The sequence below is a fragment of the Etheostoma spectabile genome, unplaced genomic scaffold (assembly GCF_008692095.1).
Source record: "Etheostoma spectabile isolate EspeVRDwgs_2016 unplaced genomic scaffold, UIUC_Espe_1.0 scaffold00001458, whole genome shotgun sequence".
Classification (NCBI taxonomy): domain Eukaryota; kingdom Metazoa; phylum Chordata; class Actinopteri; order Perciformes; family Percidae; genus Etheostoma; species Etheostoma spectabile.
In genome coordinates, this window is record NW_022602755.1 from 15,782 (window position 1) to 36,363 (window position 20,582).

Below are 20,582 nucleotides of genomic sequence, written 5' to 3' on the forward strand. Positions count from 1 at the left end.
AAAACTGTAATTTCATTGTCAACCGGTAAACTGTCAGCAGCCTTTGTAAAGCTGGATACTGTCTTGCGGGTTCCATTATTCAACTGGCTACGTAAAGAGATGATAATAAGATAACCTTACAAGCAAGTAGAGTAATTCCCTTCACTAAAAACTTAGAGGTCAAAGTTTTTCTGAACATCTCACAGTTTCATTTCAAATGTATAAGAAATAGACATGACTTCCACTAGGTAAAGTGTATTGACCTCACTTTAGTTGATAGAACAATGACCAGCAGGTGCAAATGGGAAGTTGATCAAAGCACAAGTTTTGGAAGTGATTATTTACTAATACTATGTAAAATAGATATTGATTTTAAGATTGATGAAATATATGCCCTTCATAAATGGTGTTTTAAGAAGTTAAGAAGAGATTTTCTGAATGGTGTATTGATGAATTAAATGAAATACCTGAGGAAACAGATCAAAGATATGTCTATATTAGATACTGAATTTAATTTATCAGAACTTAAAATGGATTTAGGTAATAAAGGATACTCTTCTCCTAGATTTGATAACATATGTTATGCAATGATTAGAAATCTACCTCAAAAACTCTTGGGAAAAAAATCTTGAATTATACAACAAGACATGGAATAAAGGTAAATTAACAAAAGTTTGGAAAAATGCAATCGTTCTTTCATTTCTTAAGCCAGGAAAGGATTCTCGCAATCCAGAGACTATAGACCCATTGCTTTGACATCCCATTTAGGGAAATGAATGGAAAAAGTAGCAGTGGCACATTTAAATTACTTTCTGGAATATAAATGTCCATTTAAAAAAATATCAAACAGGGTTCAGGAAAAGTATTAACTACTGATACTTTACTAAAGCTCAACAATGAAACAGAGAAGACACTATGAAAGAGGTATTGGTGGCAGTGTATTTAGATATGGAAACAGCTTATGACACTATGTGGCGTGAGGGTCTTTTAATTAAACTAGATAAAATGGGAAGTTGAATATGGTATAATTATTTACTAGACTTTGTCACAACGTACAATAAGGGTCAGAGTTGATAATTCAATAAGTAAAGAGTTTATGGTCGAAAGTTCCTCAAGGTAGTGTTATTAGTCCCATATTAATCAATATGGTATGTTACATATTATTTAAATAATTAGGGGAAAGGAATGAAGGGTTGTTGTACACAGATAATGCTGTCAGATGGAAAAGGGACGCAACATATCATACATAACCACAGCTGTTCAGAGGGATGTACTGTACGTGTAGAACAATGGGGTATTGATTGGGGATTAAAATTCCCATACCTAAAACAAAGGCTGTGTTCCTTACCAGAAGGAAAATCCCAGAAAGTTATAAAGTTATGTTGTACAATCAATCAATTGAAAGAGAGAAGAAATTTAAATATTTGGGGATGTGATTGGATGAAAGACTTACATGGAAACATATAGAGCATATTGAAACAAAGTGTAAAAAGTTCTTAATCTAATGAGGATGATCACTGGACAGTGTTGGGGAGCAGATAGGCAGTCTATGATGAATTTTAATAAGATCTACTATAGACTGGATGTGTAGTTTGTAGTTCAGCATGCACAACTTCTTGAGAAGATTCAATTCAAAGCTATAAGAATTGGTTTAGGAGCTGTAAAAACAACCCCTACATCTGCTTTATTATTAGATTCATAACAATCTCCACTCAGTCTATAATATTTTAAATTGTCTCTAACATACTGGGTTAGGTTGTTGGGAAGTATTACTAATCCAGCAATTTCAGTTCTTAAGGATTGCAGGGAATATCACACAAAATCAGAAGGGTTTGGTTGGAACATCAACAGTATAGCAGAACAATATGAAATTAAATAACTGAAATATAGTCTTTCTCTGGTTGTAAGTGAGATTATTCCCCCAGGGATTTCTCCATCACCAGAGGTTAACAGTGAACTATTGAAAGGAAAGAGAGAGTATCCAAATGAACAACGTTTTGCAGCATGTTGCCAGGGATATATAAAAATATGTTAACCCTCTGAACCCTAAGGCCATTTTTACAGTTCATTGTCCGTCTGGATTTATTTTATAAAAAAGCTTGTAAAACATCAACCCTGTTGTCTACAGTGAAGATATGAACATCATTTTTTTCAGGAAAAACTAGGTTATTGGAATATTTGGGTTGCAGTGAGGTCACTTGAATGTTAAAAATGGTTGTAGGACCTTAATAATACTGGTATAATGAAAAAAAATGTTAAATGAATTAACACAAGCCAAGATTCTGAAGTTCATGGTATTACACACTCCTGTACAGTTGGCAGCGGTGTACTACAGTAATAGTAATCTGCCAAAATAAGAAGAAGAAGAAGAAGAAGAAGAAGAAGAAGAAGAAGAAGAAGAAGAAGAAGAAGAAGAAGAAGAATAAGAGTTTGTTTTGGTTTTGAAAGACGTATGGAAATGGAGATACAAGATGACTTTTGCCGTTTTTGCAAGCAGAATATGAGAATGGTTGGTTTGCACAAATACTCAGTCAACATTTTCGATAGATTTGGGAAACTAAGTATATCCGAAAGACTTTTTCATGTTGGCTTGACGGTAGTAAACAGACCAGTGTCGAACAGGATTTGTCGGCGGTGTGTCACCTTTTTAACAAGACTGGAACGAGATTTGCCCGTGTATAGGAGGTGGGTCGAGGATGAGAAACACGATGAAGCCTCAACCAGTCCTTCTGATGAAAGAGACCGCGAGCCCACTCCATTCAAAACACCATGGGCGCTGATAAAGTTGTGCCACAACCCTGCAAGTCCTGGTAGAGCTAATGTTCGAAGTAATATTGCGGAGGTAAGTTTTTTGTACTACCATGTATTTTAACGACCTGTAGGCGTGGTCATGTTATGTTATGATGGTGTGTTTCATGCTCTCCGTCATGCGTGTCATGCAGCCCCTTCCAATTATTAAGCAGCTATAGAGTAGGCCTAGAGATGGTTGGTCTTATAACCTAGTTAGATGCCCTGGAAATCCAGAGTTCTCGCGGGAGCACAATTTGAATTTGCGCAGCCAGTACTCTGGATTTCCAGGAGAAGCAGTGGCAGCAAAAACTGTCCTGTCTCCAGGATTGTCCCGGGACAGTCATACTGCCCTGTGACTGTCACGACTGCCCCGGTACCATATGCGCCGATACCATGGGTGCCCCGGAGCTCAAGCACCCACGGAAAATACTGAGCATCAATGTGTGCTAGACAGTCATTTAAACTTCTTATCTCCAATCCTAACTGTATTTGTGAGAAGTGGCGCTGATGTGAGTTGAAGCATATATAGCCTACTTTACGGCTTTACTGTCGAGTTAATAGGCGTGTGTGTTCGCGTCGGCTGTCCATTTCCTGAGGTTCTGAAATGCAAACATTTTTTGACTACTTTATTTTTATTTTTTTAAAGGGCGTAAAGAGCACCCACGGAGGAAAACATAAATCGGCGCCTATGCCCTGGATATTCACACTACAGTGAACAGGACAGTGTCTGGGAGTCACAGGACAGTGAACAGGGCAGTCATGGGAGTCACAGGACAGTGGACAGTCATGGAGTCACAGGACAGTGGACAGGACAGTCATGGGAGTCACAGGACAGGACAGTTTTTGCTGCCACTGCTGCTGATTTCCAGGGTAGAAGACCAATGAAGAATCAATGGTTCTTCAATTCATGCTTACCACGATTCCTCAGACGTGTAAGCCCCCCCATTTATTTGTATTCCCTTAATTTTGAAGAGGATTGCTTCCTATTCTGACCACAGGTCAAGGCTAGATTTTTGCAAAATGCTGACATTGGCCCATTCTGGAGATTCAGGATCACAACCTGCCGGTCAAATCAAAGCAATATGTGCATCAGTTCAATTTAATTTAATGAATTAAAGAGCTCCTATTGTGCTTTTCCCCCCAGCTGTGTAGCTGTGGGTGGGCCTGGGCAAAGACGCTCCCAAAGGAAATGTGCATATAAAAGTTGTATAACTGGGAATGTATACAGTTTGTGTGAGTTCATAAATACATTGACTTTATTTTTGTAGACGGTACAAAATTAGACAGTAAAAGACGTTATTTTTATTCCTCATTTATGAATTTCTTATAGCTTTAGTGCATAACTGTCTGATATTAATGAACGTCCATTACATTCAAGCCATTGCCAAATGCTGCAAAGCTAATTAAAACTATCGGCTCCACAAAACTCTGTATTCCTCAGTATGGCTATGTTCAGAAGATTGTGTCATCTGGTGACTTTGGCAGGCAAAAACTTGAGTGAAGATAATTACCTCTTCTGAAGGCAAATATAGTTGTAATAGTCACTTATTTTGAGTTTCAGAGAACCTAGCCTAATACATAGGCTATGATTGATCTTGGACGCCCACCCATACAGTGATTACTGCTTTTTCCCTTCCCCGTCATTTTGCGTCACTTTGTAACACACGTTAATGCCTGATGTTTGCCTGGCTGTGTGTGTGGCACGCCCTCAAAACCAGTGGAGTTTAGCCAGTTGTATCCATGTCTAGGAGACGCTGTATTCGTCAGTGCAAGGAGAAATCTCCTCTGTTTCATCTTCCAAAAGATGATGAATTAAAGATCCACTGGTTAAAATTTATTTTTGACACTATTCCTCGGGACTACAGCCCCAACCTTATGTTGTGTTCTGTTCATTTTACGGATGACTGCTTCCTGAACGGGCCACAGTTCAATTTAGGATTTTCGAAACGATTAATTCTGAAAGACCGTGCAGTTCCGACTCTCTCTGGCCAACCTGGAGATTCAGAACCACAACCTGTAAGTGTGCTTTATTAGTTGTGGCTTATATTAAAAATGAACAAGGCAATGTAACTTTACCAGTGTTCAAGTGGGGATATGTAGCTACGTTGTAGCTAACCTTTAGCTAAAGCTAACCCAGCTAAAGCTGTAGCTAGCTACATTATACAGGGTGTGAAAGTGAACGTATTTAGCTCACTTTCAAATGGTTTAGCTCTTTTTTTCTTAAATATGGTGACGGGTTATGTATTTCAATATGTGGAACACTGTTGTGTGGATGTGGATTTATAAGTGACTGAGCTAGCAGACGTTAAGGTCGCAGTGAAATGCAACGTTAGCCTCGTTAGCTACAAACTTAGCAGAGGACACTATTTAGCTAACGCGACGTTGTTGCGTTCAAATGCTTTTGCTCAAAATATTTTGCCCACAAGTACGTTAGACATCGGCGATTCTTTTTCGATCACAATATGTTGAACAAACACATGGCTGTATGTACACAACGTTAACGCTACTTTACGGGTTGATTGGTAAGGGCACCAAACCACTGTAAACTCAGGTAATTAGGGTTAGCTAACGTTGTTGTTTAAGTTGGCTTTGTTACGTGGAGACAGTGACTGATGTCGACAAAAGTGTATTTGGTCCACAGTTATACAACCGGGGTTTTGATTTGCAAAAGGATATCATGTGCACGTGTGTACATTTGTTTACATGTTACATGTCTCCTGATTTCACAGGGGATACGAGAGGAGAAAGAATCGATGACAACTGTGCAAGACCAGAGTGTGAAATCAGAGCCTGATGATATTGTGATATCCGACACTGCATTATTGACCCCACCAGCGACTACGGTATTTTCATGCTCAGTGTGTCACTGTCAACCGGTTTCTGTAGAAGACTGCATGCAATACCGTGAAAAAAAATACTGTCCAACATGTGCCGATTGATAGGCTGGGTTGTTTGGCTCCAAGAAGGAGATACACAAATTAAAAAAACTCAATTACATAAAACATTTGAAAAGTATAAATGGTGTGTGTAACAGCCTTGTTATTTCTGCAACAGTTATAGAAGTATAGTGTTTTAATGTGAATGGACATTGGAATTTGGACTGATGGATGAAAATGGGGTCACGATTAAAATCAGGTTGATTAAATAAAATTGAGGTGAGCTTTGTTAAAGAAATAAAAGTATATTTCCCGGCCCAAGCAGAATTGAGGTTAAATGAGATCAGCTAAATATCTAGACAATTCACTCTAGGAATTTAATTATTAATAGTGTAGTATGAAGCCATAACTAAAATAAATGCACAAGAGTTTCTTCGATTCCCACAAATGTACAATTTACATTGTCTTTTCTGAGCTAATGTAAAAAAAATGGTTGGTTGGGTAAAACCTATGCACCTAAGCGTTTCAAAAGAAATCTCCTGGACTTCATTAGTCAGAAAAAACTTCTGCGGCATAAGCCATACATTGTCCCAACAATCCAGACTTTGTGGGTATTGACGGATGGCAGAGCATGGAGCTGCCACACAGCGGAGCCAGTCTGCAGCCGTCGCGCATCCTCTGGAAATTGGGGGTTACTGATTTTCTCCAGCGCTGTGGACGCATGTCCGGATGTGTGAGATTTGCATATTACGTATTATGTCCGCCGCTTCCTTCAAATTCATTAAGTGATGAGGGAAAAAAAGTATAAAGTCATAAGTGGATACAGTCTGTAGTTTGTTGCTTTTGTGAGCTCAATCGCTACCTAGAAACTATTAATACACAATAGTTCCTTTATGATGAACATTGGGTGTTGTAGTTTACTTTGAGTCAACGACCCTTCTGCAGTATACCAAAACATGGATAGCAGCCAGGATTTCTTGTGTCCCATAACTAACCAATCCCATTGTCTTCTGGGGTGCTAGGCTGAACAATGGGTATCCATGGATATCTTATAAGCATTTGAGTATCATATTGGTAGTGGCATGTTGGTTTTCAGTTGCAAAATTTAAAAAGAAGTGGCAAGTGTTTATGTATTACAAAAGCATCTGAAAAATTCTAGAGAAATGGTGCAGTTTATTTGATTGATTGATTGATTATTTATTTTCACTACAAAAACATCAAGACAGCATTATATAATCACACAAAAAAGATGTGACGGATGACTGCCGAAAAACCCTCCAAGGGGCTTAATAAGTGGCAATCTCCATAAAAACAATAACATTTAACAATTTAAAAACAATTTGTTATTATGTAAAAAACTAAAAAAACAAAAACAAACCAGCAAACAACAATAAAAACAAAAACAAACAAAAAACAAAAATAAAAAAAAACCAAGAACACATTTAATTTGTATGAAACAACTTAAACATAAATTTAGAACATAAACCCAAATGGAAAATTCAGAGAACTTAGGAGCAATAATTTGACTCTCGGTTTAAAAAGTTCTTTAGAAAGCTCAGTGAGTGAGGTGGGGAGACTGTTCCATATCTTTGACCCTCTATACAATACACTAAACTGTGTTTGAGTCGTGCGAGAATAGGGAGGCCTAATAAGACAACTACTACGAGTTGGATACTGATGAAATTCATTATTAAAAGTGAAAATATTACAAAGGTGCTGGGGAAATAACTTTTTTATAGAGCTATAAACAAATAAAGCAATTTGGAGTTGATTCACTTGATATACAGTAAGAATACTTGCATGAGAAAACAAAGATTCAGAGGGGTGTCTACGATTTACACAAAATATTATTCTTAAAGCTCGCTTCTGAAGACGAAAGATAGATTCCAGTTTAGTTGGGTGGGTGCTAGCCCAAGCAACATTGCAATAATTGATATAAGGATACAACATTGAGTAATACAACATAATCGCAACTTGTCTGTTAATCAAGTGCCGAGTTTTTCCTAGTACACCAACCACTTTAGCTAATTTTGTACTTGTGGCACTAATGTGAGGTTTCCAGGATAAAGAGTCATCTAATGTAATGCCAAGGAAACGAGCAGTTTTAACATTTTTAATGGAGATATCATCAATTTGAATTTTCATTGAAGATTTAACTGTATCTGACTTAATACCGAAAAACATATAACTTGTTTTTTTTATATTGAGAGACAGTTTGTTAGACTTGAACCAAGTAGATAACTTGTCAAGTTCTTCATTAACTACTTTTATTAAAATTTCAGGGCTTTTATGAGAGTAAAACACACTTGTATCATCTGCAAATAAAATTTTAGAAAGTTTATCTGAGACATTAGGAAGGTCATTAACATATAATAAAATAACAAGGGACCCAAAATGGAACCCTGTGGTAAGCCACACTGAAGGGAAAGGGGGGGGAAGCTGTCCCATTATAGCTGACAGTTTGAGACCGGTCTGAAAGATAACTGGTGAACCAGAGTAGGGACTTGTTACGTATACCATAATGTGAGTTTTTTTAATAAAATGAAATGATTAACAGTATCAAATGCTTTTGAAAGATCCAGAAAAACACCTACAGCATTTTCTTTCCTATCTTTTGCTTTATATATTTCAGTCAAAAAATGGACAAGTGCCATGCAAGTAGAGTGTTGTTTCCTAAAACCATACTGATGAGCATATAAAATATTATTTTGTCCAGATGTTGGATTAATCTTGTGTAAACAAGTTTTTCTAAAACCTTGGACAGGGCTGGTAACACAGAAATTGGTCTATAATTGTTAAAAATTGCAGGGTCATCTTCTTTATAAACTGGTGTAATTTTTGCTATTTTCAACTCTACTGGCACAATTCCTTGAACCAGTGAAAGATTAAAAATATAAAGTAATGGTTTAATGATGTCAGGGTAAATTGCTTTTAATATTTTACTATCAATCATATCATGTCCTGGTGAACAGTCTTTTAAATTGACAATTACATCTCTATTTGTAGTACTTTGTGTGTCCTAACCATAGGAAGACATCAAAGCAGGACGTGCTTCAGAATTAGGGCTTAATGAGGGAGGATCAATCCAATCTGTGCGAGACCCATGTGTGAAACTGTTGCCCCCACCAGCGACTGGCATTTTTATTAAGAGTCAACCCCTCATACACCTGCTGCTGTAAATACTAGTGCACCAAACTGCCAAATAAACACACTGTTAAGCCTGTTTGAAATGTTTGATAATGAAGGTGTTGCTGTTCCCTGTGTTGCGGTTTAGGGCACTGCTGACAGTTCCTGTCGAATTTTTCCTCCTGTAAGACACGTAGCCTCCCAGACTGACCCCCCAAAGATAAAATCGGTCGGCACACAGCTATCTATGCAAACTCTGCAGAATCCCTTTCGCAGTAGAGGTTTGTAGTCTTATTTTTTTACTCACTATAACAGTGTGTGCTCATTAGCTGTTGTAGACACAACTGACAGAATTACTAATTTCTTTGTCTGTGCATTAAAGCTACCCAGGTGAAGATGCCCGGCAGAGATTGCGGTGTGTGCACAGACACCTTCCCCTTGGACAGTCCACTGCTGCTCCTACAACCAACATTAGTAAAGAGACCATCCAAGAGACCTCGGCTCAGCCTTACAGACGAGGAGGAAGGCCCCTCAGAATCCAGCTTGTCTGTGGTGGTTCATGAACCAGAGGACTCAACATGACTCTGTGGACTCTGGTCACTGGAGTGGGCTAGCAATCTCTCTTCACCTTCTCATGGAGAGGAGTTGATGGATGACAGATTAGTGAATGGGACAATAAAGACTGCTGAGGACTTGAGCGAGGCACCAAGCCCTCAGATGGAACTAGTAACTAGGCAACTGATTCTCCTGTACGGTCGCTACTCTAACTCTCTGAGGTCTAAGGGCATTTTCACGTAAAGTATCTTCTTAAATTTACTTGTTTTGTGTCTTTGAATTAAACTTATCCCTATGTTTAATATCAAATTGTTTAGAAGAAACTCAGCTTTCCGTATAGTGATGCCCAATTTTTTCTAGAGCAATTTGTAAAGAGAATTAGGCCCTAAAGCTGAAACATTGTTGGCTTTTTGAAAGTCCTCAAATCTCTTTTTAATACAAACCTTAATTGATATGTTTTAAGAATTGTTTTGGTGCTTGAAATTAGTTTACCAAAGTCTTAGGTTATGTATGATTAAAATAAAACATCCCACGTCATCAAAAATCGGTGTCGACAATCCATTCTTTTGGTTGAGAGACCCAAACCTAAAGGGACAAATTAGTGGACATATTTCCTACTTACAGGCGTAGTGCTGGATGTTGTCCACAAAGTGGTGCACTACGACAAAGTAAAAACTCCACAAGGACTGGATAGCGCAGCTGCTTGTGTACTGCATTCAGATGGCAATCACGTGATGCAGAGAACAAGACACGATTCAGAGTCACACAAATAATGTTTGTACAGACCTGATTAATGTCATCAGGATGTTAAACACCTTCAGGTTTCTGCATACTGGATCACATATACTGTAGAGCTGAAACAAATCAGACAAATAAATGGCATGTATTCACATTTAAGATTATTTTTGTCAATCATATGTTTTTGTTTTGTCAGTAAACTGACTTGTTTGATAAAACAAAAGATGTAACCATGGTGGGCTTTGGCCATTTCAGATTATTGGACAACCTTCTGTAGACAGAACAAATGACAGCACGATTAACTGTCTTGTACTTTATTTACTCTGCCATTTTCATTTGGGAGCTCTCAATCAATGAGATGAATAATAGGTATATATTCATTTTATATACTTCAGCTATCATGTACAAATCAAGGGACATAAAACAAGTAATGCTACTTACCCCTATTTTTGGTGGGACCTAAGACTGATCTTTGAATTCACTATATTCATTCACTGGTTTTTTTCCTTTCAACCAGTCATTTCTGTCAGATGTCTGTCTTGTGGTTTTCTACAGATCATGTGCGTGGTGCTCATACGTGACTCAGTGTGTTAAACATCCACAGACTGTGTTTCTTTACTAACATAACTGTGTGTGAATCAGTGTTAACTGGCACATGGGGAAGAGCTTAACAGACACTGGCTACACAGCTTTGTGTCAACACAGACACACACATTTGTGTTTCCAAAATGACTTTCTGCATTGGCTGGCTGACACACTCTGACATCACCACTCAGGAGTGCTGACTCTCAGATCGGACAAAGAGGTCCCAGCTGTGTGTGTGTGTTGGACTGCAAAATGATTAATTCTCTACTTCCTCTCCTCTGTATGAATCCACCTCCTGCTTCAACATTCCATTTTCTCCTTTCCACGGACTAGATGCGTATGTCTCATTTGTCGTCACCTTCCTCTTTCTTCCATCAAAGAAACTACATGATCAGTATTAAGCATCTATGGTATTAAGGCAGAAGAGCAGATGGGGGTGAAGGGGTAAAGCAATGATTAATACTTTATTGATCATATTGCAACACTGCAATGTAAAATCTCAAACATTGTAAATGTGCATTAGGAAGAATCTCTAATATTTGAAATTTTTAAAATAACACATGAAGCTGTGTCTTTTAAAGAAAAGGTTGTTCTTCTCTTTAACACTGGAAACATTGAAAATTTGAACAGCTCCTTAATTTCTCAAGACCGTTATTTATGAGCCAACTGTTGATTATTTTCACTTCAGCACACAAGGCATAAAGAGAAACAATACCTGAGAAAGTCCACTATTCTAATGTTCTTGGTCTTAAAGTGATGGACTACTCACAATCAATTTTTTAGATTTTATAACTTAATCAAGTTTTTAAAACATTTTTAAAAAAAAAAAGTTGGATTTGACCACGTGTTTTGGAATCAACCAGTCCAGCTGTTCATAGTCATCATCCGCTCTTCCTGTTTCCTGGGGGGGGGGGGCCTCAGCATCCTGTGTGCTAACCGGCTACCTGGGCAGCATGTCCTGTAGGTCTGCTACGACATAGGCCACCACGGCCCACAATGCTGAGCAGAGATTCATGGCTTGTGGGTCCTGAACAGTCATGGTATCACCTTCACTGTGGTGGAACCAAAAGTATCGATTGTCTGCTACATGGAGGCTAGCACCTGGATGAGAGGGGGGTAAAATATGAATGATAAAATAGTAACTGCTGCACTAAACGTTACATGTTGTAGAGTCAACAGTTCAAACAATCCTTCACTTAAAGTCATTACATTATACAACATTAAAAGAAACCCCATTTTTGCAACTGGTGTAATCCCCCAACATTTGTCTTTGGAAGGGTTAGGTGGGTCTGACTAATACAATGAGTTATTGGTAAAAGGAATTTAACCACTCCTTATGTGTTGGCGTTGTCCGGTCCTAGCATGTGGAAAACAACCAAGGCAACTAAATACTCCGAAATTGGTAAAGAGAGAAGAAAGAAGTCTACTTTTTGATACAATTTCACTTCTCTTGTGGTGACATTTCTATTTCAATTTGCTTAACTTGTTCTTAAACTGTCTGGCCTGCTTAGGGTTGCTGATGTAATAGGAATTAATCATTTTAATAACAATGTGTTGGCATTGACAACCTTTTTTTCCTTAAGTTCTGATATGTACTTGTGTTTAAATGACATAATAGGAGACGTATTATGGAGTTTTACCATGGCAGGTGATCATTGCTGTTTAAGTCCAGACGGCATCCATGCTTTCCCTTTACCCTGGTCCAGGTGCCAGCCCTTTGCTTAATTATGTTGTTTTTTTTTAAAGCTGATTGATGCTAAAGATACCAGTTTCCCCATCCAGAACCTCTTTGCACAATTTTGGTATCCATTGGTAACCATTTATCTGTCTGCCCCTGCCTCCACCTGATTACCATGGTCTTCTGTGAGACCCTATCCTTATCCTACCTCAAGACAGACACACACCCCAAAAGTGGTGCGTGCATATGTATTTACCGTCTTTGCTACGAAGGCCCTAAATAAGCAGTGCAATAGTTTCAGAAGTCACAAAAATAGTTCAATTGTCCGCCTGCGTGCAATCTAAGTGTCACATTATCCGTCACATGATATCAGTAGTATGTGCTTAAAGGCCCTAGGTCCTTCATATTTATAGTCTTTATGGCCTTAGTCCATTCACGGAAAGGCCCGATTTTTATTTGAAAACACTCTCGCGAGACCCGCTGCTCTACGACCTAACCTAGACATAAACCTCAATCATCTCGCGACTTTTGCGAATGGCTTGGCGTACTATTTGAGGCAACCGGGCGCGGAGAAGAGTTGGTTTAGGATTATTGCCATGCAAAAGTTAATGCTGATAGAAGGGTCAGCTCCCACTTTGTTGGGCTATTCTGGAAATTCAGGATCACAACCTGCAGGTCAATTCAAAGCGGGATGTGCGTCAGAATTAAGGCTCAAGGAGGAGGACGGGTCGATCCCGACTGTGCGAGACCCAAGTGCGAAATCAGAACCTGATGATCTTGTGGTCTCCGACACCGACACATTGTTGATTCCACCAGCGACTACGGTATTTTCATGCTCAGCGTATTTGTGTAGAATGACTGCATGCAATATTGTCTGCAACATGTGCCGGTTGCTTAGCTCCCACCAACTAACGCTGTGGACACATATCCGGCTACGCGAGATTTGCACATTACTTGAGAACACACACACAAACGTTTTGTCCGCAGCTTCCTTCAAAGTCATTAAGCGATGCAGAGGTAAAACACTGTTATAGAATGGGGGTTATACTGTTAACTGTGCAGACATTTCCTCAGAAGTAACGCTGGTGTTCTGCTGGCTGGGTGTTGGGAGAAGTTAACCTTCAGGGCTTTCTGCCAGAAATCTGGTTAAGTTCAACTAGTTGGTTAGGTTAACCCTCCTGTTGTCTTCGGGTCAAATTTGAACCCTTTTCAAAAAGTTTCTATATCATATAAGTTTGGGTTTCTTTCAAACAAATTGTCCAAAAAGTGTAACGTGGAACGGTACTGTTTTGTAAATTTTATAGCATTTGGAGAAGAAAAAAAAAATTTGAAAGAACACTTGTGTGTGACAAATGTAACAAAAAAAGTCAAAAAAAGAAATGTCAATAAGTGACTAAAATGTGAATGTAAAAAAAAATGTGACAAATGTGGAAAAAAATGCTGAACAAATTGACAAAAATGTAAAAAAGTTACAAATGTGAAAAAAAGCTTTAAAAATGTCAAAAGGCTCAGAAAAAGTCAACAAAACATTGAAAAAAAAAAGACAAAAACATCGGGCAAAAGACACAAAAGTGGAAAAAGACAACCAAAACGTTGATAAAAAGGTTTTTCATTTGAAATTTTGACTCAAAACTAAAATTTGCAGGTCGGCGGGAAGGCAACACGAGGGTTAATGAATACATCATGGTTTGACTTGTCCCATGTGCTGCTGCTCGCTCTCATTGCTTTTCTTTTTATCTCTTCAGCCTACTTTTTCCTCTTCTATTAAGTTAATTACTGCCCTCCACAGGGGGAAAGAAGACTATCAAGTCTTTTATATAAAAACACTAGTTCTTTTATTATGATGAACATCGGGTATTTTTGGGTTTATTATCAGTCGACCCCTCTGAAGCATACCAAAACACTGAAATCTGCCAGGGTTTCATACGTCACATAAGGAACCAATCCCATCATCTTCTGGGGTGCTAGGCTGGTTGGCCATGAATATACAATAAGCATGGTGGTATCAGAGGAAATAAGCCAGGTGTAGCTACATAATTGCATTTTTCAAGTTGCGTTTTTGGTTGCAAAATTTAAAAAGGAGAAATGGCTAGCATTCATGTATTACCAAAGGATCTGAAAAATCCAAAAGAAATGGTGCAATTTATTCGTGGTAAGTTGTGTGTCCTAACCACAGGAAGAAGTCAAAGCAGAATGTGCTTCAGAATTAGGGCTCAATGAGGGAGGATCAATCCCGACTGTGCGGAGTGTGGAATGCAAACCTGTAAGTAAGACTACTATAGTAGATATTCCCAAGGTACTTTTATTAAGAGTCAACCCCTCATACACCTTCCTGCTGCTGTAAATACTAGTGCACCAATCTTCCATTACAAATACCCCAAATAAACACACTGTTAAGCTTGTTTGAAATGTTTGATAATGAAGGTGTTGCTGTTCCCTGTGTTGCGGTTTAGGGCACTGCTGACAGTTCCTGTCGAATTTTTCCTCCTGTAAGACACGTAGCCTCCCAGACTGACCCCCCAAAGATAAATCGGTCGGCACACAGCTTTCTATACAAACTCTGCAGAATCCCTTTCGCAGTAGAGGTTTGTACTCTTACATATTTTAGTTTTTTTTTCCCTTTTACTCGCTATAACAGTGTGTGCTCATTAGCTGTTGTAGACACAACTGACAGAATTACTAATTTCTTTGTCTGTGCATTAAAGCTACCCAGGTGAAGATGCCCGGCAGAGATTGCGGTGTGTGCACAGACACCTTCCCCTTGGACAGTCCACTGCTGCTCCTACAACCAACATTAGTAAAGAGACCATCCAAGAGACCTCGGCTCAGCCTTACAGACGAGGAGGAAGGCCCCTCAGAATCCAGCTTGTCTGTGGTGGTTCATGAACCAGAGGACTCAACATGACTCTGGACTGTCGTGGGCTAGCGATCTCACTTCACCTTCTCATGGAGAGGAGCAGGTGGATGACAGATTAGTGAATGGGACAATAAAGACTGCTGAGGACTTGAGCTAGGCACCAAGCCCTCAGCTGCTCCTAACTTGAGGCCACGGATTCTCCTGTTCAGTCAGTGCTTTAAAAAAGGAGATGCGTTTGTGGTCTGTCTGGCTGAAGGTTCCCATGTTTTTCAATTCCTCTTTTACACGTTACACCATCATATCTTAGTACAATGTGATTTCACTTCTACTAAAACTAGACAGAGGTTGAGAAGAAGTTTGGACCACATCATCTGCCAAAACCACGAAAAATAGATGTACTGTATACACAGACTTGGAGGATTAGTTTCAGCTTTACAAGTATACAGAATGAAGTTTGTTCATTTAAAGTATGTAAAGCTTGACCCTTTTATATGGGTTTTATTATTCAACTGGCTATGTAAAGGTGACTTTCTTGGTCTTTTTCTATAGGAAAAATAAACAAATACAGGTTCAGTAGATTTGCTGTAATAAAAAAAAGTTATATTATACTTATAATGTACCGTAATGGTTCTGTTATCCTGATTATGTGCAGTTATTTTATTTGTAGTATTTTGTTTAGTGATTTTAGTGTTTACACAGCTGTAAGGAGTACACGGTCCAAGGAGGGAATCTCAGGGCCCTCTTCCAAAAGCATCTTAAAGCTAAGATGACCTTACTTGTAGAGTAATTCACCTCACACAAAAAAAAAACACTTTAAATACTAGTCAATTTTCTGAATATCTCAGTTTCAATTCAGATTTATATAACTTCCACTAAGTAAAGTTTAATACTCTAAAGGTCCTAATGCAAAAAAAGTGTAGTTGGCAACAATATTGTAATGATATTGAAACAAGAAAGCATCTATAATAACTATAAAAGCAGATTACTGGAAGAATTTGGATCAGGAACTGGGAAGGGGCCCTTTCATTACGTATTTAAATCAATTTCAATATAATATTTTATTTATGTATCGGATAATCAAGACTCTTTACAGATAGAGTAGGTCTAGCCCACACTATAGTTTACAAGTACCCAACTAAACCAGTAATTTCCTCCAAGAGCACGCATTTAACGCGACAGTGGCGAGGACAGACCCAGGCTCTTGGTAGGCGGTGTCTGACTGTTCCATCAAGAACACAAGGCTCAAATAAATCACTTTATAAAACAGGTTAACACCCAACTGGAGTATGTACACCAAAATCAGCCAAAAGCATGTGCTACTAAAGCATCACTGAAGAAACTAGAACATACATTTGAAAAAGTTGGTATGGCATAATGGAAACTATATAGCAATATAAACCATTTTAAATAAACCGGTTTCAATAATGTTACCTAACAAGGTCCCGTTTCATCAGCAATCCCTCCTGCCTAGATGTTAACCTCAGGTTTTTAAAACTAGACACCTTCCCTATTCCCTTTAATACAGCTTTTCAATCAAATCCATCCCATCTGGACTAATCCAGTTCTATTACTTTAATGTTTTGGAAGAGGTCGCATCCAAGATGCACTAGCCTCAATGATTAGTTAGTTGAACATTTTGGTCAATCTAAGGAAAAAGAAAATGGCTTGGAAATAAATTGGAAAATAACCTGGCTTTTATATACAGTATTCAAAACTTTACATATAATCTAGATACCGATAACACCTTCTTAGCTGATAAAACATGAACGCGATTATTTTGTCAGTGTCAAATAATAGAATTTTGGCCCGACTCAATTCTTTCAAACCTACAACTGTTACTCACCACTTAATCCGGCAAGATATCTTTTACTATGACAATGTGAGTACAGGCCAAGAATACTTCATTCTTAATAGTCTTGGTTTATAGGGGGAATTCTATTTATAAAACCAAATTCTTTTGGTCTTGAGCCTTTATCTATTTTATTTTTGTATGAGGGAAAAGCTATAAATCATTTAAATTTATGTATTGCAGATGTCCGTAGGTAAATTAACAAAAAAGATCCAGGGCTGTGAAAACATCAATAAAAAACTGAAGAATAAACTAAGTTCTGCAGAAGTCATTCTACTTTAAAAGTGCCTCTGTACAAGGCACCACACACTCAGCTTGGAAATGTTACATGTTTGATAATGGAAGACTGTCCCTCTATCCACATACTGTAGCACTCTATCCTCCCAATTATTGACATTGCCGTTGCTTTAAAGCAGGAACATTTGTGGCGCCTTGTTATGCACTGAAATGTTTAAAAAGCTTTTTCAGTCCCTCGTCTAAAAGTTCACCACAATCTTCTGTGTATATTGCAATTTCACTTCTACAAAAACCAGAGAGAGGATGTTTGGACCACATCTTCAGCAAAGCCACAAAGAAAGAAACACTCATTACGCACAGCATTGGTGAAGGGTCCATCTGTTGCAGAAATGTCTCAAAGTGTCGCTATATTCTTATTGCTTTATACAGTCTCACTTGTTCTGCTAAACTAGAAGGAAGTCAGTTTCAATTCAGTTTTTAAAGAAATTCCGTTTAAAGTAAATATCCCCCACTTCCCTATTCTGCACTGTATAATCAACATAGTTCATCCAAAAGGATGTGATTCTGTGTACACAGCACTTTCAAGAGAAAAACCAGAACCACAGAAATAAGGATGAGTTACTTCATATTTTAATTGTGTGCTTAAGACAGGTAAAGAGAGAGATATAAAATGATTTATTACTGTGCCCAATTATCCTATCATGAACATATAGATACAACATCTTTATTCAACTAACCTGGTACTCCTGCCTGCATCCACGGTGATATGTCAGTCCCTTCTCCATGTGGCTCCAGATTGGTCGTATAATGGGAGCCAACAGTTTCACCACTTCTGCCATCACCTGTTGACACGGACACAGATTAGTGCTTTTCAGCTCATCACAGTCTTGTTATACACCAGCGTTTTTTCAACATAGGGTGGAATTCCATCATGCATGTTCTTTTTTTTTTTTTAACAATACATGGCCTCTCAGATTAAATGCAGGAAAAACAGCATCATTCACTGGACTGACACCTCGCGGAATCTGTGCTTCAAGCCTGATTAAATGCTAGTAGGGGTGTCACAATTTCAATTTTAAATTGAAATAAATAAATTGAGCTTTCAATTATCAAAATTAAAAGGCAGGATCACCGATTGACAAATTTAAATACGACTATGTTGTGTGGTACATTCTAGATAAGAAATATGGCTATTATAGCACACTTGATACCATGTAGTCTCTTGTTTTTAATAAGAAAAAACTGTCAGGGCATAAAACCAGTGATCTGTTGATTATTTACGAATCAAGAGTTATTATTGCTTTGGTCAAGAAACTTAAAGTAAAGCTTGGCTTTCATTTCAGAAACAAATCTTGTTTTACTTTTAGTGCTAAGAAGAAACTTGTGGAAGCTACTTTTCTGTCTGTAATTGATTATGGAGATATATTGTACATGCATGCCGCATCTTCCATCTTGCGTCATGTTGATTCAGTTTACCATGCATCACTACGATTCATAACAAATACAAAGTCCCTCACCCATCACTGCATTCTTTATGATTTAGTTGGTTGGACATCACTTAAAATTCGTAGACAACAAAACTGGTATATCTTTATTTATAAAGCTATACTTGGCAAACTTCCACTGTACCTCTGTAATCTCCTCTCTGTCTGCTCTGGTACCTATCAGCTACGCTCTTCAAAGTGGTTGCTGTTTAACGTGCCACTAGTTGCAACCGAATTAGGAAGAACTGCTTTCTATTATTCAGCACCTTGGGGGTGGAATAATCTACAGAAAGTACTAAAGTTAGAAACCCTTATGTCCATTAATGAATTTAAAACTATTGTAAGGAAGGTTGTGATGGAGACATGTTCTTGTTTTTCTTGAGAGTTTAATTGTGTTTTTTAACATTTTGTACTTTTTTACCTTGAAAATGTAACTTGGTGTTTATGTATGTGTTGTGATTTGGCTGCTACCTTGTCCAGGTCTCTCTTGTAAAAGAGATTTTGAATCTCAATGGGACTTCCTGGTTAAATAAAGGATTAATAATAATAATAATAATAATAATAATAATAATAATAATAAAGAGTTCATAGTCTGGCATAGCATGGCATTAAAAAACTGAATTGTGACCTTTAAAGTTGCTTTACTGTAAGTAACTAAGTTTGTGTTGATTCTAATGGCCGCTTTGGACAAAAGGGGTAGTGTTTTTACCACACCTTCTGTCATAAAGATCTTTTCCTTACGGTGCGTGTTTACTCACTGTATTGCTGAGTTAGCGTTCCCGGGAGGTCATATAGTCGTGATGAATATTTTGCTCATGACAGAAGGTTATACCTTCACAATAAGAGAATAAGTTACAGATGCATCATTGCATTTCAAGTGTTGTATATGGTAACTTGCCCTACTTTGGATGTATTGTGAGCTAAACCTAAACCGGGTGGGGGTGTCACTGTCACGGTTTCTTTACACAAGTAACGTTACAGGGGGAGGGTCAATGAAAAAATAGTAAGATAACACAAACACGGATTGAAAAATACTGGGCACTAAATGGAACGGGGACTTAGTTTCATGTAGGCTACCAACATCCAACCACATCTCGCATTGTGAAATATAGACTATAATTAGTCTTGTTTGCTGTTACAGGTCATTTATGATCATCAGATGGAAAATTTTACCGTTTAAGAAATATTTAAAAGTTCCACAGTTACTTTAAATTAAAAGTGTAATCGAATATGGATTGGGGATCATTCTTTTTTTAAATACTGTTAATTATGTGAATTGTGTGTGTTTTTAATCCTACCTTTCGTGCTGCATCACTGCCAGTAAACTGCAGAGCCACCGGGGTAAATGTCCCCAAGTCCGACTCCATGACCAGGTCAAAGTTGGACATGTTCACCTGGGTGAGGGAGGAAGGAGACAGAGCAGAAGCAAGAGAGAGCATGGACACATACAAAACAATCCAAGGTGTATTTGAATGATTAAAAACACTACAAGCTTCAGTCAATATGACTCCACTCAATCACCAGGAGTTGTTGATACAGCTGCCTTATCCAATTTAGGCTGTTTAATTCTAATTATATATCAAATGCAAGAACTGGACACTCACTAGGGAAGTACACTGGTGAAAGTATTTAGTTTGGTACAAACATCAAATGTATAAAACTTGTACCTTTAAGAGTGTGGTTTATTACGGGTCAAGGCTTGTAGGTAGCAGACAAAGTCACAAAAAAAAAGAAACCGACTATATTGCTGTTTAAATCCTAACAGAGAAATCTGGTAGCTATCCCAGGCCTTTACGATTTACTGAAGTACATTTCTACACTCCTATAC

The 20,582-nt window shown here is 38.1% G+C and overlaps 1 protein-coding gene and 1 long non-coding RNA gene across 8 annotated transcripts; one reads left to right on the top strand and one right to left on the bottom strand.

Annotated features, from left to right (window-relative positions):
- The first annotated feature begins 1,458 nt into the window (after positions 1-1,458).
- On the top strand, positions 1,459-15,568 carry LOC116675091 (uncharacterized). Of its 7 annotated transcripts, XM_032507163.1 has the most exons (5): positions 2,389-2,821; positions 5,499-5,612; positions 14,504-14,590; positions 14,781-14,912; positions 15,033-15,568. In XM_032507163.1, exons 1-5 carry the CDS (start codon positions 2,432-2,434, stop codon positions 15,042-15,044), a joined length of 735 nt encoding a protein of 244 aa, XP_032363054.1. In that variant the 5' UTR covers positions 2,389-2,431; the 3' UTR covers positions 15,045-15,568. The 7 variants fall into 7 exon arrangements, 4 of the variants coding, with proteins under 4 accessions (XP_032363054.1, XP_032363052.1, XP_032363056.1 ...); XR_004328288.1 differs by lacking the exons at positions 2,389-2,821; positions 5,499-5,612; positions 14,504-14,590; positions 14,781-14,912; positions 15,033-15,568 and adding exons at positions 1,459-1,471; positions 3,073-3,080; positions 8,920-9,052; positions 9,154-9,384; XM_032507161.1 differs by lacking the exons at positions 14,504-14,590; positions 14,781-14,912; positions 15,033-15,568 and adding exons at positions 8,920-9,052; positions 9,154-9,384 and having other exon boundaries at positions 2,426-2,821.
- LOC116675093 (uncharacterized) lies at positions 10,111-20,150 on the bottom strand. The gene is made up of 4 exons (XR_004328289.1): positions 20,053-20,150; positions 18,008-18,112; positions 10,823-11,750; positions 10,111-10,180 (listed from the first exon to the last, which is right to left on the bottom strand). It is a non-coding gene; the product is annotated as an uncharacterized LOC116675093 (long non-coding RNA).
- Between the last annotated feature and the right edge of the window lie 432 nt (positions 20,151-20,582).